Source organism: Indicator indicator, chromosome 22 (genome assembly GCF_027791375.1).
Source record: "Indicator indicator isolate 239-I01 chromosome 22, UM_Iind_1.1, whole genome shotgun sequence".
Taxonomy (NCBI): Eukaryota; Metazoa; Chordata; class Aves; order Piciformes; family Indicatoridae; genus Indicator; species Indicator indicator.
In genome coordinates this window covers 13,423,065-13,439,752 of record NC_072031.1, presented here as the reverse complement: position 1 = coordinate 13,439,752, position 16,688 = coordinate 13,423,065, and the positions used below count along the sequence as shown (strand labels likewise).

Sequence of the window (16,688 nt, the reverse complement as noted above, 5' to 3'; positions counted from 1 at the left end):
AAACACAGCCTGGATGAGTACACTTGATCCATAACAAGTAAAGGTATGAATGATGCCCCTGGAGCTGCTGGAGAGCCTTGGATGCAGCTATAGAGTCTGCATGTTCCTGAGGGTAATCATCACCTGTGCTCCAAAGCTAGCATTAAACTAGACACAGTGTCTTCTTGGCTTCAGGAACATAAAAATACAGCGAGGTGTGGTGCACAGGCAATGCCTCTACACAGAGAGCTGTAAAATAAAAGAAACAGATTTCCAAGTCTCCCTTGTTTTGTAGTTGTGTTTCTTTTCCCTCGTGGCTTTCCTGTGCTCCACTTTTCACTTCTTTAACTCGAGTCAATTTTCCCCTCAAGCTAATTTGGTATGAACAGTCATCCTCCTGCAACTCCAGAAATATTTTCTCTTCTTTCGTTCAAATGCCCTTTCTCCCCTTATTCCTGGAGACCAGCTGGCTTTCAAACAGCAAGAAACTGCCAGTGCCAACATATTCCAGGAGAGGACACAACAAAAGACTGCTAAGTGAATGTGACTGGGGCAAATTTCCAATCATCTCTGGACAAATATTAAACATTATCTGGAGATTATTAACATTTGATGGCATTAAAAAGAAAAAAAATCAACTAAGTATTCTTTTACTTACCTGCTTCACCCACAAACACTTCCACTGGTGTGCTGGTGGGGCTCTCACCAATTACATTATATGCTGTCATCAGGACTTCATATCTCTTGTATTTCTTCAACTCTGAAAAAGTAAAATGTTATCTGCTGTTATTTATACTACACACTGCAGATATTTTTCATACTCCATCACCTCTTTATCACCAGACTTTTCTCTCACAAAACACAGCATGAGAACAGTACAGTAATGCAATGTCCACTTCCATCCTTCCTTAATTCATACACCACAGCAGGATTTGCATAATTATGAAAGACCTTTGTGATGGAAAGGCAGGAGTTTCCATTGTTTCCTCATGGTGTTGCTCCAGTAAGAAAGAGGAATCATTGCTGATGGGTAGCAAGGCACAGGAACATCTCTAGGTCATTCTTAATGACAGAAAAAGACAGGAGTTTGCTTTGAATGTTCAGCATATGGACTCCTTTCGAACCTGCTGGTAGGAAAGAACCTGGCTTCAAGCCTTTGTGTAACCCCAGGGACTTTCATCTAGGGAATCATTTAGCAACTGCACTGCTCAAGAACTTCATGGTTGAAGCAGGGTGCAGAAGACCTGCAGCAGGGAATCTGGAATCCCATTCAAAGTTCTGCATGGGTACATTTCTCCTTCAAAGTGACCACAGCCTGAGTATCAATCACAAAGAGAAAGGAGAATTTGAAGTCTGGACTCCATTTGGCCACCAGGCAACCAATTTCTCTGCTGACATATAGAAACTACTCTGACAGATGAGGTAGAAGGGGGAGAGCAGCACAAGAAAAATCTAGAAATATTCAGAAATATCTAGAAATATCCAGAAATATAGGAGGGTAATTAACAGATGCAAATGAAGGTGGAGCAGAATCATGTCAATGTCATTAGGAGAGGCAGTGCCTGAGCAATTTTGATTTGGATTTCGCATTTTCAGGAGGGGAGGGGGAGAATCAATTCTTACAGAAATATTTATCATCTAAAATATTTAACAGTGAAATTAAAGTGAGTGATCAATAATGTACACTGCTGTATTTAAATGAACATTGAATTAAGACGTGCGTGGCCAAGGGTACAAATTTCTCTCTTTGCCAGTAATTTTCTCTGCTGTCTATGGGTTAGACAGTACCCTTAACACTGTGGCTGACAGAACGCCACTGGTTTGGTAAGATGCAATAAGCCTAGCCGTCCAGGTTTGTCTAATATCAGTTTCACAGAAGTGTTTATGAATGTTGTGCTCCTGTATCTGATTCAAGAGTCCAGCACCATTCCCCAGTCTCTGCCACACTGTGAATGATACCTGATACATTGCTAAGTTTTGGATGTGACACCACTGAACTCACGGTGGACTGCAAAGCATGGAGCAAGCAAATCAGCAATAATGATGCCAAGTTTGTAAACAAACAAAATACAGTGAGATATACAGGATCTAGTACTGGGCAGCTTGTCCAGAGAAACTTTAATTGCTGCCCTGAAAAGCCACAAGGGAGATTTTAGCGTTAACTGGATCTGGAGGAAAATGGGACACAGGAGAGTTCATGCATGCAAGTTTCAGTGGGGATAGGGCTTCATTTTTTTTTTTTTTTCAGCCCATCACAATCTGTGACTCAAAAGCCTTGGGCAAAACCTATCTAGTGAACCATCACCACCACAAAGCAAGTTGCCTTTTAACTCTGTCGAATGCCATGTTATTCATTTCCAATTGAAAACACCTCTGGAGATGCACATAAATTCATTGGGTCCTCTCTAAACTGGCCTCCTACTCCATGGAATGCTTGAGCATTGAAATGCTCGAATCAGAGGACTAATGATGTGATACAGCTCAACTCAGATGGACTGCAAAATATGTAGCAAGCGAATCAAAATTCATTTAGCGTCAGCAATACTGCCTTGTTACAGTCAATGATGTTTTACCTTCCCAGCAGCCAGATTTTTTTTTTTTTTTTACAACAGCTACCTACTTGCATCATCAATGTCTCTTGATGAAGGGAAAGCAAAAGCTTAAAGGAAAAGAAAACTCCAGAAAGCAGAATCATTAATCTGTGTTGATTTCTGCTTGATCCACTGAGGAGAACCATAGGAGAATGCCTATAGCGTATTTTGAACCATTACAAAGAGTCTCATCTAAAGGCAATGTGCACTTACGTGTTAATTCATACGTCGTTAATGCAGAGCTGCTGTTCACTGTCTTGAAGCTGCTTTGGGCTATTCAGGGTAAGCAAAGCAGAAAGCTTGTTACAGTGCAAGGAAATAGTTATTGCAAATGATGTACAGCAGAGACAGAGGCAAATGATGCAGCACACACATACACAGTTTGAGCTTTAGGACTATACCTTGAAGGGCAATAAAATCACATCGCACTCTCGTAACACATCAAAAGCATCTCGCTCACAAGGGGGCTGTTTCATTTCCTCCTCAAACAGAGGAGGCTCACAAATACACAACACAAATGTTCTGATTTCTAGATTAAATGGAACACGTAAGTTAAAACGAAACAATTTCTAAGGGGGGAACTCTCAACACTGTGTTACATCCTCATTACTCAACATGCAAAATTCAAACGCTGAGAAGCTGCAGGGTAAAGGCCTGGAAGGTGGGCTGCAACGAGCAAACGCTTACAAGAGGACAGGACTAGTTTCTTTAAATGTGTGTTAGGTTTCCCACAGTTTCACTTATAGAATTCAATATTCCTGCTGTGAGGGAATTGTAATAATACGCTAAGCTGCGCAAAACCGCAGGTCAGCGAGGAACAGAGGTGTTCCAAGGTGAAAATTGTCATGCTAAGAAGAGAAAGGAAGAAATTTCTCTTAAAATACACTTGTCTCCACCTTTTCCTCTCTCTTGACTCCCTGGAGAGGTACAGCATGTGTTGTTTTTTTTCTTTTGCCACTCTACAGCTATTAGGAACATAGCTGCAGGGTCAAGAAAAAGGAAGAGGGGACACTGGTAGGTTTCACAGACTCGCTAGCTTGTGAGATGAGAGAGCATCCAAAGTCATCATTTCATGATGATATATAGTCAGACATTCAGCTTTTGTCTAAAAAACAACCCTTATGCATGCCTAGATGTATAGGAGCTTTGCATCTCTATTCTGTCCTGCTTAAAACTCTGTGCAGTCTGAGAAATCTCATTGTTCAGCATTGACCATGTAGGTGAGGGCAGAGTTAGGGGCTTACATTACATTTGAAGCATCCACTTTTCCCACACCCTCACAAAAATTACTCTTGCTTTTGTAGAAACCACTTTTATGGGTTCAGAATAACATGGAAGGTGGTGTAAGATATTAAAATAGTCTCATTTAACCCTCTTCTGCTGCTCCTAGAGTAAGTATTATCATATTCTGAATATTCCACTGACATCAAACAGGATGAAATCTCGTCCCTCCGTGAACACATCTCATTGCTGGACCAAATTCTCTGAGGCTACTAACTGCTCACCTCTTTGCCTCCCATCATTTTATTCTGCCTATTCTTCCCTCTTGACTTCCCTTCTAGCCTTTGTCTAAAAAGCCTTTTCATTTTTTCTATTATTCCTTTCCTCTCGACATTCTTTCCAAGTGAGCCAAACCCCCCAGTGACTAACATGGCAAGTGTGCACCATAAAATTCTTGCTCATTTTTGCTTTTTTCTTCCAAAATAGGGACAAGCAGTTTGAAACTGTATCAATTATTTTAAAATTTTTTCCTCAGCTGTTTTCTCACACTGCAAAAAAAGAAAAACAAAACATCAATTATAAAAACTACTAAAAAAATAGCACGAAAGAAAAAGGTTCCCAGCTGAGGAAAATGAAGACTTTTTTTTTTGTGTGTGTGTGTGTGTGTCTAATAGCAGAACAAAGTATACCAGGGTAATCATGAAATGGAGGTAGTGGAAAGCAGGAAATCAGAGGATACATGGGGGACAGAACATCAATTCAAGCATGCTGGCATAGATTAGCAGGTACCATTACAAGTGATGTTGATCAGAAAGGACTTATTAGCATTTTTCAGCATCTTCACTGTGACTGTGTAAAAACTAAATTATCCCCAGCATTCTTAGACACAGTTGTGTGTTATCTCCATGAGGCAAGAGAGCAAATAGTGTGTGGTACAGTGACAGATTACCACTCTGAGGTATTATAAAGTCCCAAACATAGGCTTACGTGTGAGCTCTGCTCTTAAAGCTGAAGGGTTTTGGATGGTTTTGGATTCTGTTCCGTATCCAGTGTCGTAATCCAGCTCCCGATAGTAGATCCGATATCCCAAGAGTAAACCATTTAGACTCTCAACTTTGGGGGGCTGAAAAACATTGACATTAAGAAGGGCTTGTTAAGATGTGCATTGCAACAAAGGTCCATCACAAGGGGCAGTAGGTGACAGCAGCTCTGTGTGAAGGGACACAGAATTATAGGGGTTGGAAGGGACCAAGCCCCCTGCAGATTCACCTAGAGGAGACTGCACAGGATGGTGTCCAGGAGGGTTTTGAATGACTGCTACCTGTTCCAGTATTCTACTAACCCTCAAAGTAAAGAAGTTCCTCCTGGTATTTAGATGGAATTTCCTATGTTCAGCTTCATGCCTGTTTCCTGACACAATGTGCTCTATTGAAAGTAGCCATTAATAACACAGAAGGGCAAAGGCTGTGCAGTTTGAAAAAATACAAATGAAAGGCAACTTGGGTGGTTTCACTCAGCTCTTTACTTCCAAACTGCCACCTGATGCACTACACTAAGAGCTAAGCACCTTCCCTTTTTGGTCCACAGCAATTTGTGGCTGACAGAGAACATAAATAAGCATCTCCCTGAAAATGCCTGTGTTGGCCAACAACAGTAAACAGCAAAACAGTATTTTACCTCTTCTGAGAGGGAAAGAAGTAAATTATTTTGTCAAAGGCAGCATTTCTTTAATGGCTGTTTCCCTTGGGGACTTGCTCATAGAAAATATCTCATTTGGTATTATTTTCCTGAAAGACTGATGAGAAAATAACAAAGAATTGGTGTGTCCTGGCTTTAATTAGGAAGATGAAAATACGTCTAATAGCCTCGGAGAAGTGTCTAGAGCGGAGTGGCAGCATGATGGACTCTGTCTTGCATAGGGCCAGTCCCACAGGCAAACCCAGGTCTCCTCCACAGCAACTCAGAGCATGATATTGTATATGGCCATTGGACTGGTTCAGACAAGAGGGCTTTTTTCTTTCTTCTGCAACATGCTGGATGATGCTCAGCAAGGATTCTTGAGCAGAACCTCACAGCTTCCTTCAGATGCAGAGATACAAGCAGTACCACTGAAAAGGAGACTTTTGTCTGAACAGCTTGCTTAAATAGAGGAAAGCAAAAGGATTCTTCATGTTTGGGGTAAAAAAATTACTTTCATGAGTCTAATACAGGCTAAGAACTGCAGAGAAGAAAAGATGCCCTGAGCCATTTATCTTCTAAAGATTCTTGTACTGAAATTTAAGGGGCTGAAAGTAGAAATGAAAAGGATTTCAATGATGATCTTCCCTTTAATCCAGAAAAATCCCTAGTAGTCTTGAGAACTTTACTAAGGAAAACCTTCTGTCCATTGTGAAGAAACTAAGCACTGTTTTGAAACGTTGCTGCAATGAAGGTAATGCCACATGCAATTTTAATGAAGAAAGAAAGAATATTTTACAGGAAGGGAGGAAGAGATTTGGTAATAATCTAACATCCTGCTTCCAGAACTGACAAGAATTTTTCATTACTTTATTATGGTGGCAAGAGGAGAGAGAGGGCTGTCCTTGTCTCAAAGCAAAGGACTTTGCTGTTTGGCTGAGGGCTGAAGGAATTCAGTAGGGGAAAAAATGTAGTTTATGGAAACAAAAAAAAACAAAACACCAAAACCTGTGAACCAGAGTACAAGAAAATGACACAACTACTACGAAAACAGTACAAATCACTCCTGCAAGAAGCCAGCTTCTTTTGCAGCTGTCTTGCCTAGAGCCTGCTGAAGGCAATCCGAATAGTCCCATGATCTTACTATACTTGCTCTGCAGCTTAGAGAATCTTGTTCACCGTTGTTTCATGCTCATTATTATGCTCCATCCTTTGGAGAACCTCTGACTACCTTTCCTATTATTTAGCATCTGCACTATAGAATGATCTAGGAATACAAGACTGGGAGGAAACTCTGGAATCCACAGGACTAGGCCCTTGAGACTGCAGAAAGTCAGCTGCTTAAAGTCCTTTTCCGAACAGAGCAACCTCCACCTGCAAAGCAGCTCATCTGCCTGTTTTCCAATATTCCTATTGGAAAGCAGTTTCAAACCTCATTACTTGGACAGTTAAAAACCTTCATTTAATTTCAAATCTAAATAATTCACAGCTAGTTTATAACCATTTGCTCCTGTGCTAGCATTGCCTTTTGGGTTAAATTGTTCTTCTCCCTATGGGGTGTTTACTCCTGTGATATATTTTAAAAAGGGCAATCATATTCCCTCTCAGACTCTATTTTACAAGGCAAATAAATCAGCCTCGTGTGAAACAGACTTTCCTAGCCACAGTTTGAGCCTCCTGTTCAAGGGACTGAGCAAAGAGACCAAACAAAGCAACAGATGTCTCCAGGGCTGCCTGGTGGCACGATCGCTTGTGGACCAGCTGAAACATTCTCCTCAGCAAGGTGAAGATGAGCTACAGAATCATAGAATTCTTTAGGGCGAAAAAGACCTTCAAGACCATTGACTCTGAGCATAATATGATTTACTGGCAATTAGTAATACAGCTTTCATGATCTCCTTCCCCTCCCTCCCCCCCAATCTTCTGATTTTCTTCTTGTGTTTTCTCTGTTACACTGAAGTTGCTTTAGCCCTGATGATGCTCTAGCAGAGAAGAGCTCCATAACACAGTGATGTCCTTGCTTCCTTCTGTCCTGGCAGGGAGAAGTCCCAATGCAAAGCATAAGGATTCCCTTCTCCATAGGTAGGATAGAGGGAGGCTGTGTCACACCAAGAAACATTTTGAGTGCATCACTACAAAGGGGAAGAGAGGCTGCAGAACCCCAAAGCCTGTGTTCACTTATGCAATGAACATTCTACTGTGAACATTACACGGATTTGTATTTCAGGTAATTATTATCTAGAAACAAAGTGTGCTTGGAAAGATTCAATGGCTTTTTATTTTAACCATTACCTTTTATTTTTTTTCCCTTTATGAAAAAGAAATGATGAGGTGGAATATCCTACAGAATCTGAAAAGGAAAACACTACTGAAGAGGAGAAAGAGACTCTCCCTACTCTGCTCTATAGCTTAATATAAAGAGGATAAAGCTTAATTCCTTGTTGTAGTACAACAGTGATTTGTTGATAGCAAGCATTGTTTTCTTACAATTTCATGGGATTCTCCATTTTGTCCTTCCTTAAATCGAAGAGAGGAAAGCTCAGAAAATAAATGGCTTGAAAACTGTTCTCCTTGCCATGGAAATGATGGTTCTCTCCTGAAAAGGGTACTCTGCTGAAAGGTCAGGTCTTCCCCTTCCTATCTGTCTTTCATGGACAAAACTCTGCTTTTGATGTAATGGATTATTTAGGATTTTGTAGGAAGGCCTGAGGGATCTGCTGAAATAGGTAAAATGATTATGAGTGGCAGCCTGTGATGTTGTGCAGAAGTGAAAGAAACATTTGTTGTGCTGTTTAAAAATAATAACAAAAAAGAGACTAAAATGTACATCTGAGTAATTGTCTCTAAGGCAGAAGCAGAACAGTGCATGATCCTGATGTTAACTGTAACATCCCCCTGAACATTTGAAATAACCTTGCATTATTGATACAGCAGACCTCAATGGAAATGACTTCTTTTCGTCCTACTCTAAATTTAAAAATAATGGACTGATTGGACCAAGCAGCTGAAAGCACAGATAGTGCATCTAGAGTTTGTTTTGTGAATTATTAACACAGCTCAAAGTTAAAAATTTAGCTTTGCTTGGAAATCTACTCTCCCCATTTAAGCCTGACTGCTGTTTTTGGTTTACATTATTTCTTAGGCACTGCTGTGAAACTTCCTCTTAATTGGAGACTATTGTGGGATCTGAAGATTTTTGTTTATTTGGAAAAAAAAAAAAAGTATAGCTAAATTACCAGGACCTATTAATATACATGTAGTAATGACATATAATCACCCACAACTCCCTTGAGATGGCTCTGGCACAACCACCCCATTCCATCTTCATGAAATAAAAAGCATCCAATTACCTAAACAACCACCTACTTCACATTAACTACACACCAATAATCAGTCAATTGGGGCAATGTTTATTTCTGCAGTACATCCTGCCTCTTTGTCCTCAATCTCTCTACCTTTTTTTTTTTTTCTTTTTTTCCCCCTTCACTGGGGGTTTATTTGGAGGTGGGGCAGTAGATTTACATCTCTCCATAATTCCTTTGGTAAGACTGCTCAACATGTCTTCGATTTGTTCAGCAGTGTTGCTGCTTTAGTATTATGCTGCATGAATGTGGGCCAAGCAACCCAGCAGCAGAGCCAGGCATGTTTTTAAAGTGCTGCTGCAGAGCAATAAACACATCCTCATACATACATTTTTTTCCTCCAAAATTCAAGGAGCCCTATCTGTACTGCTAACTCCTATGTACATTTTTCACTGCAATACACTCTGTCCAGAGGTATCTTTGTTATGTGTGCAGGACATTGTCTTGGGAGCAGGGTGGGCAGAAGCTTTCCAGGATGGGTTACAGGTAACATGCAGTACCCCACTGGGTTCTCCCTAATAATGCTCACTCCACAAAAAGAAGCCTCAGGTACTGGGTCACAAAATGTTCCAGCATCTCCCAGGAGGCCAGTGTTGAAAGATAAAGGAAGGCAGAGGAAATGCCTATATATAACAGCAGAGTTAGTGTGAATACTTTCACACCCAACTTAGAAATATTATGGAGAGCTCAAACTTCCTTTCTTTTCTCTGAAGACATCTCAGGTTTTAGCCCTCAAAGAGGCAAAAGGGCACGTGGAGCTCCTCAAAGGTATGAAGAGGATCTCAGGCACAGCATGTGCTCCTGATTATTTCAGCAGCTGAAGGAGGCAGCATGTGTTGCAAACCAAAGTGAGTTTTTGATTACCTGATCTTTACCAACACCACTCTCTGTGGAATGCTTTCAGTGTGAAGATGCACATCTATTGATACCAGTGAAAGGATGAGAGAAGCTGTACAAGTAATGATCTTGGGCATTGTTGCAGAATCTCCTTTACTTCCCATATTTTTCCCTCATGAAGCACATTGTAAAAGCAACTGCCAGAAATTTCCATCCATCACTAAAATATATGCTTAGATGAGGAAAATAAGGAAGTAGCTGCAATCCTTCAACTTTGCTGCAATAATTTCAGCTCAGGAAAACAGAATCACAAAATCACAGAATCCCAGGACAGTGTGGTTTGGAAGAGACCTCTGGAGATCATCTAGTCCAACCCCCCCAGCTAGAGCAGATGCACCTACAGCAGGCTGCACAGAAGAAGATGACTCCACAGCCTCTCTTGGTATCCCAGTCCAAGGCTTTGACACTCAAAGTAAAGAAGTTTGTCATTAAATTCAGGTGAAACCTCCCATGTTCTAGTCTGTACCTAACTGCCCCTTGTCCTATCACTGAACACCACTGAAAAGAGCCCAGCCCCATCCTCATAACATCCACCCTGCACTCTGGAACTGGGGAGAGCAGAACAAGGCCAACAAGTGAAAGCCACCAAAAAAATTGTTCCAGAAACATCAAATTTTTTCTTTTTACCTACCTGCCACTGCACAAGGACAGATGAAGTTGTGTGGGGAGTTACTAACACAGAACTGGGTGGTTCACCTGGAACTAAACAAGAAAAGAAACCAAAGCAGTTATAGCAACAGGGTGGAAACCTGGCAGCTTGTTCATCAAATTCTCTTTCTTCGCTACTGAAGAAAATCTTCTATTCCAGCTGCTACGTGGTGGGTCTCAAAAGCAATGTGGTGGATATGAATATTGCAATGCAGGCAGAAGCCATCCTTTGCTCTACCTGTGGCCTTGGCAGCTTGAGCAGGAATAAGAGAAAAGCTGAAGGCATAAATCTGGAGGGAGCTGCAGCGTGCCAGCCCTTCACAAACAACTGGATACACATTTGAAGGGAAGTGAAGCCACTGCATGTGTGATATTTTTGCTACAGTTGGGGCAAGCCCATCTTGTTTTATGAGTCTCTGTCACATAGTCACAGATTATTTTAGTTAGGACAGCTTGATTTACCACAGGTTAACCCATTCCTGTGCCCATGGCCTGTAGCACACATACACACACAGGCTATAGCAGCTCAGACATGAAGAATGGAAGGCTTATCAGGAGCTGACAGCCCTCCACAGTGCAATGCTCTGGTGGCAGCACCAGGTTTGCTCAGCAGAATAAATGTTCAGTTTGTTAAGGAGCTTTCACAGTGTTTCCCCATTGTATTGTGAGGAGGTCAAGCACAACTCTGGATTCACTGTAGCTAAATTCAAAGAGAACTGAAAATTAAATTTTCAGTTCTGAAACGGTGAGCCCATGCTGCCTCATCAGTACCAGTTACAGGCTGCACGGGTACAGCAGCCACTGGGCAAGAAGGTGGAGAGTCAGGATGTCTTTAAAAGGCTGCCAGGCACATTATTGAAGTGTTACACAGGCTCTAGTTCAACTTAGGATACTCTTGAGCTCTGTCCTCTGCTTTTCTGATTTCAAAAACAGACTCTTTAAACATTCCTTTGCAAAATTATTTCCTATTTTTATATCTTGATGTCACACTTAAGTTGCCATTCCTCGAGCAGTATGAAATACTGGCTAATCCCCAGCACCATATACATAGATATGTTTCCCTCTATTACTCCATTTCCCAGGCAAAGGGTGAATACTGATGCTTTTTCATACTTTGCAGACTTCCTTTCTCCATTCAAAACATCACAGCTACTTCTGCATTCAGACAGTGACTTTATACAATCAAGGAATTAGAAGCTGATCTCTAAGGCTAAAAATAAAAGCCTTGTCAATGTCATTCACAGTTTATTAGCCCTGATCTGCAGGATTAAATGCTTCTGTTTCCAGGAGCTTCGTATTCTCTCTTACTTCTACCTCAGCAATTTTGCCATATTTGCAGACTGATGTGGACTGTGACTAAAAACAATTGAAGGAACTCCTTCAAATGTATGCATGGTTCCACATTTATTTTTAATGATCTCTTGTAAATTATTCAATTTCTGCAAAGATAATGGTTAGTGCAGAGTTTGGAAGCCAATCAAATGCAGTTTAATTCCATTTTGAGACTCCTAAAAGTATGATTCATTATCAGAGGGCACAGCAGGACACTTAAGGCTGCCTGTTTTAATTCAGCCACATCTCATTACTACCTGTATCAATCCCTCCTATGAACAAAATTGCACTGACTGTTGAATTTTCACTCCATGGTCCCAGTGGAGAAGACATTGCAGTGGGCCCCCAGGAGCACTGGAGAGTGCCCATCCCATCCTGATTCCCTCAGCACACCTCCCCTCCTTGCTTACCATCCTGCAGAGTTGTGACTGCCTCAGTCTCTGCACTGAAGTCGCTGTCTCCGATGTCGTTGGTTGCTTTCACTCGCAGTTTGTATGAAGTGAAGGGGTTCAGGCTGTGCAAGGCAAAACCCAAAAAGGCTGAAGGATGAAATCACCCTGCAGGTTCACAACTTGCCTTGGAACAAGCCTTTACTGAGAACTTGCCCATTGGCAACTAAAGTCATTAAGCAGTTTGCCTCTTCTCCACGCTGCTTTTAATTTGCAGCTTCCCTCAGCTTCTCATGACATGGGGGTGTTCATACTCCTGTTGCCATCAGCATCTCCTCAGGTTCCCATTGGCCTGAGGTCCTGAGAACATGTATGGATTCTTAGCTGAATCAGGCTCCAGAAAGCAGCCACAAAGAGGTGGTTCTTGGAGCAGCCTGTGACTGGGGCTTGGTGGAAAGGAAGTATAACGCTGTTATTTGGGCTCTGCATGGCTATGCAAAGCCTGGCTTTCAAGGGGCTTTGTCTGAGAGATCCTCAACACACATCTGTGGGTCAGCTTATTGTCAGTGCATAGATAGGGATGGCTGGTAGAGAGGAGGCAGGTAATGTGCCCAGCAGGCACCGGAATTCAGAGCACCAGCCTTCTCCCTAATCCTCTAGACCATACCATTTGATCAGTGTGCTTTATTCCTACTGAATTTCTAATTAATACTATTTCTTGGATTATTTAATAAAGACAGTAACAACAGGTTTCCTGTAGCTCTTTTATCTGTGCATGCTCTTAAGATATGCAAAGAGTGATTTCCAGCTGACATAACTTTTGCAAAGAGTCTTCTGTCTTGTCATGGCAGGAAAAGGTGTGGGGGAAGCTGCCTTCTGAGGCACACACAGAGGCTAGAAGTGCAGAGCTGTAAGTTACAGGGGATTTAGCTAATTAATTGGTGGTGTCTAGCCATCATCTGTGCAGATACAACACTGACTACAAACCCAAGTAAAGTCACCTGTAAGGAATGATTAAACACCAGGAGACAATGCATTCTAATGGGCAGCACTCACTTCATGCACTGACTGCTCCTCTGGACTTGCTTTCAGCAAGAAGAAGTCTCTTTCAGTAGTGCCACCCATTAGGACACTGTTACTTACCCAGAGGAACTGAATAATGTGAGTCATCTTGATTTTTTGTTTTCAGTAATCCCAATGTCAAGTGACACAGTTGGTCCCCTCGATTTTAAAGGTTTTGACTGGAAAAATGCTGGGTGTAATTCAGGGTGGGTATAATACCCCCAAGTTCAATGAATTTGGTCTGTATTTGCACTTATAATTGCCAATTTCTCTTTCTGCACGGTTAGAGGAAACGATGGCAATGCATCTGTATCTTCTGGCAAATGACCAGTGAGCTGCCATACACTGTAGCCATTGATGTTTTTATAACAGACCTAAACAATCAGTACCTGAATCTTTAAGTAGTCAATTCTCCAAAAGCTCACAGCCTTTCAGAAATAATCTGATTTGTACTCACTCCTGAACAGAGGCAATGGACAGCAAAACAAGTACCTTCTGATAGACATTCAAATGCTACCACAGATGTTACAAGGACTTTAATTACAGCAGCATTGCTGAAGATATAATGAAGCCTGAATAACAAAGTTTAAACATCCTGATGCTATCTATGTACTTCAGTATGGAAACTACAGATAAAAATGGTTCTCATTTCATCTGGAAAAGCTTATACAGAGATAACTGCAATGCAGCATCGAGAGTGGATTTTAACAGCAGTCACCACTGAAAGGATTTTTAACTAGTTGAATTTTACAGAGCATTGTATGGTTACATATAGTTTAGCCTGGGTAGTGTTATCTACGGTGCTGAGCTTTCAGGGAGTGCTTCAAAAGGATGCACTGCAATCCAACTTTAATTAGATTTTTTTGCATGACCTTCAGCAAATCTCTCAACTGCTGTTCATAACATCACCTCTAAAATGGCAGCAGTGACCTAACTTAACCCCTCACACCCAAAAAAACCCCCTGTGAAGCTGAGGGATGCTTGCTGTGGTTTCCTAACTGTTGGGAGTGGCAAGTGTGGGAATTAGCCTGGGATCAAATGGTACCTTTCAATAATGCAGGATGTTGCTTCATGGCTGATGGAAGAGGAGTAGGTTTGCCAGTCTCCATTTGGCAGCTCTCGCACTTGTACAGTAAAATATCGGATGGGTGAAGATCCATCACTTCCAGGGACCCACTTCAGCAGCAGGCTCCGTGACGACACATCACTCTGTGGGGTTACCACCAGCCTGGGAGGTGCTGGTCGTTCTGCAATTAAACCATAATTTGCTACTGCTTTGAGAGGAAGCTCAAGCTAACATAAGATATGACAGCCTGGTCACGTTTTCACAGTAGTAATGCCACAGGAGATGAAACTTTTGGGTTTGCCCCATGAAGTACACAAGCCATTCCCTAACCTTTTACTCCAAAGAGCAGTAAAACAGATTCTTCTTTCTCTGCTATTTAATATACACCTTCCTAGCAATAGGTCTCAAACTGGCATGGGTATGAGCCTGGAAGGTTAAGGAAGAATCATTAGGACCAGCAGCCAAGCAAACCAAGGAAATCTTTAATGAAACTCAGCCATGCTTCTAGCTGGAACGGCCCTTCTGACAGACTTTGCCTTAAACTAGTTCACTTTTTGACCTGTGCTTACTACATTCATCCCATGCTATATAGAATCCTCTTCTGCCAGCTGCTCCCCAGTTGAGGCATGAAGAGAAATGGATGAGCTGGAACAGGCTGCTGTGCAGCAGAGTTCAAGCTAGTAGTGAATTCCTGCACCAGCTCTGTCTGGCAAGGACTGGGAATCATCATCAGCTCCTGCTGTGGCTGCTGCTCTCAAACCTCAGCTTGGAGGTGGTGTAGAGCTAGGGCTTTAGCACCTGCTGCAGTTCACTGCCAGATCTCCCCAGTTCTTCCCTTCATACCCACTGACCTTGGACCTGCAAAGTCAAACCAGCCAGTGCCAATGCTGAGGGAGAACTCTCTGGAGTAATTAAGTGCAGACCTTTAGATGAGGCAGGGAATGGTAATGCAGGTGTAAGCATGCCAGTCCCCACCTGCTCCAATACAGATCTCCTTTCCCATCACTGTGTCTCCGCACTCCATCGATTTCAATAGAGAAACTCTATAGAGTGAGGAATAATTGTTTAATTGTTTATCATGAAGATTATTGATTCTGATTAAAATGTGTGGCATGTAATAAAGCAGAAATTGATTGGAGACACCGCAGTGACTTGCTTTTGAGAAGCAATTCAATTCAACTTCATCAGCACTTGTTTCCATAAACACACCTCTGCCTGCCCGACTCCTCACAGCTCTCCATGGCAAGCACTTCATTTCCCTGCCATCCCCTGAAACCATTTCCTATATGTTTTGGCATTTCTCTGCAGCATGCTCTTGCTGACATCAGTGCCCAAAGATTTGTAAGTTATTAGCTGGAGGAAGTCCTCAGTGCCAGCAGCCTACCAGCCCGAGTACAATGCAAAAGGTCACTGCCTTACACTGACAGGCTGAGACAGGTACTCAGGGTTATTCTATCAGAGGAAGCCAGTGTGGTGCAGGGATTTAAAACTCTCTGCTGATAAGCTTTAACCAGCTTGCAGTTTTGGGCAGGTCAGATCTTGCAGTCAGTCTCCCGTGATTGGGTTTTCCTTCTGTTGCTAATGGGAGATCTTAAAATCTCCTGTATTACAAGATATACTTCCTGACTGTTTGTACAAAAACATTAGTATAAAGAGTTTATTTATAGGAGTTTAGCCACAAGCAAGTGCTAAGGTGAGTGTTTGTGCAGGAATGTAAGGCCAGGCCATGTGATTCGAGGGACTACTTTTAATTTCTTGCTACATTTAACATCTTATGACTCAGTTTTGCCTTGATCAGTGTTGGTCACTATTCTGGAGGCTAACACACCACTATGTAGGCTCAAAATGCCACAGAAGAAGCTCTACAGCATACAGCTCCAATAGAGAATCACAGAATCAACCAGGCTGGAAAAGACCTCAGAGATCATCACATCCAACCTATCCCTATGACTTGGGATCTGTAAGTCACAGGGATTGTAAAAAGGAAATATTTATATTAGGATTAGCCAAGGAATTTAAAGGACAAGAGTGACCAATTTTGCTAATTTTCAAGGGAACTTTTGTGCCTGCCTCCCTTCATATCAAGGACACTAAATGCACTGATTTATTAATGGAAAATAAATATCTTTTCACTCTAGAATGTGTGCTGTCATGTTTATAATTTTCAGATGTATTCATTTGTTTGTTAGCAGAACAGCTGCCCTGGGTAAATTTTTTTATCATCCCCTCACACCAGTCTTGCTGATGTGAGATTACACATTCTTCTCTCTACGCTTTACATGTGGGATCACTTCAGTTAATTCTCAGTGCCTTGGGGACTGGGTTCCATAGCATGCCTAGAGACACAGCATGCCAAGCCATCCATCAGAAAGAGAAAGGGCTCATTTTACACCATGGCTATTCAAGATAACCCTAAAGCATTGATAGCAAAGAGGGATCATAGTTCCCACAGCAGAGGTGGGAG

The 16,688-nt window shown here is 41.9% G+C and overlaps 1 protein-coding gene across 1 annotated transcript in view; it reads right to left on the bottom strand.

Annotated features, from left to right (window-relative positions):
• Positions 1 to 16,688, bottom strand: part of SDK1 (sidekick cell adhesion molecule 1) — a 420,137-nt gene that overhangs the window by 43,844 nt on the left and 359,605 nt on the right. The window contains exons 30-35 of the mRNA XM_054390916.1: positions 14,204 to 14,405; positions 12,118 to 12,221; positions 10,359 to 10,429; positions 4,779 to 4,914; positions 2,784 to 2,843; positions 638 to 739 (exon numbers count right to left, since the gene is read on the bottom strand). Of these exons, the coding sequence (XP_054246891.1) occupies positions 638 to 739; positions 2,784 to 2,843; positions 4,779 to 4,914; positions 10,359 to 10,429; positions 12,118 to 12,221; positions 14,204 to 14,405 (675 nt within the window). The remainder of the gene's footprint in view (positions 1 to 637; positions 740 to 2,783; positions 2,844 to 4,778; positions 4,915 to 10,358; positions 10,430 to 12,117; positions 12,222 to 14,203; positions 14,406 to 16,688) is intronic.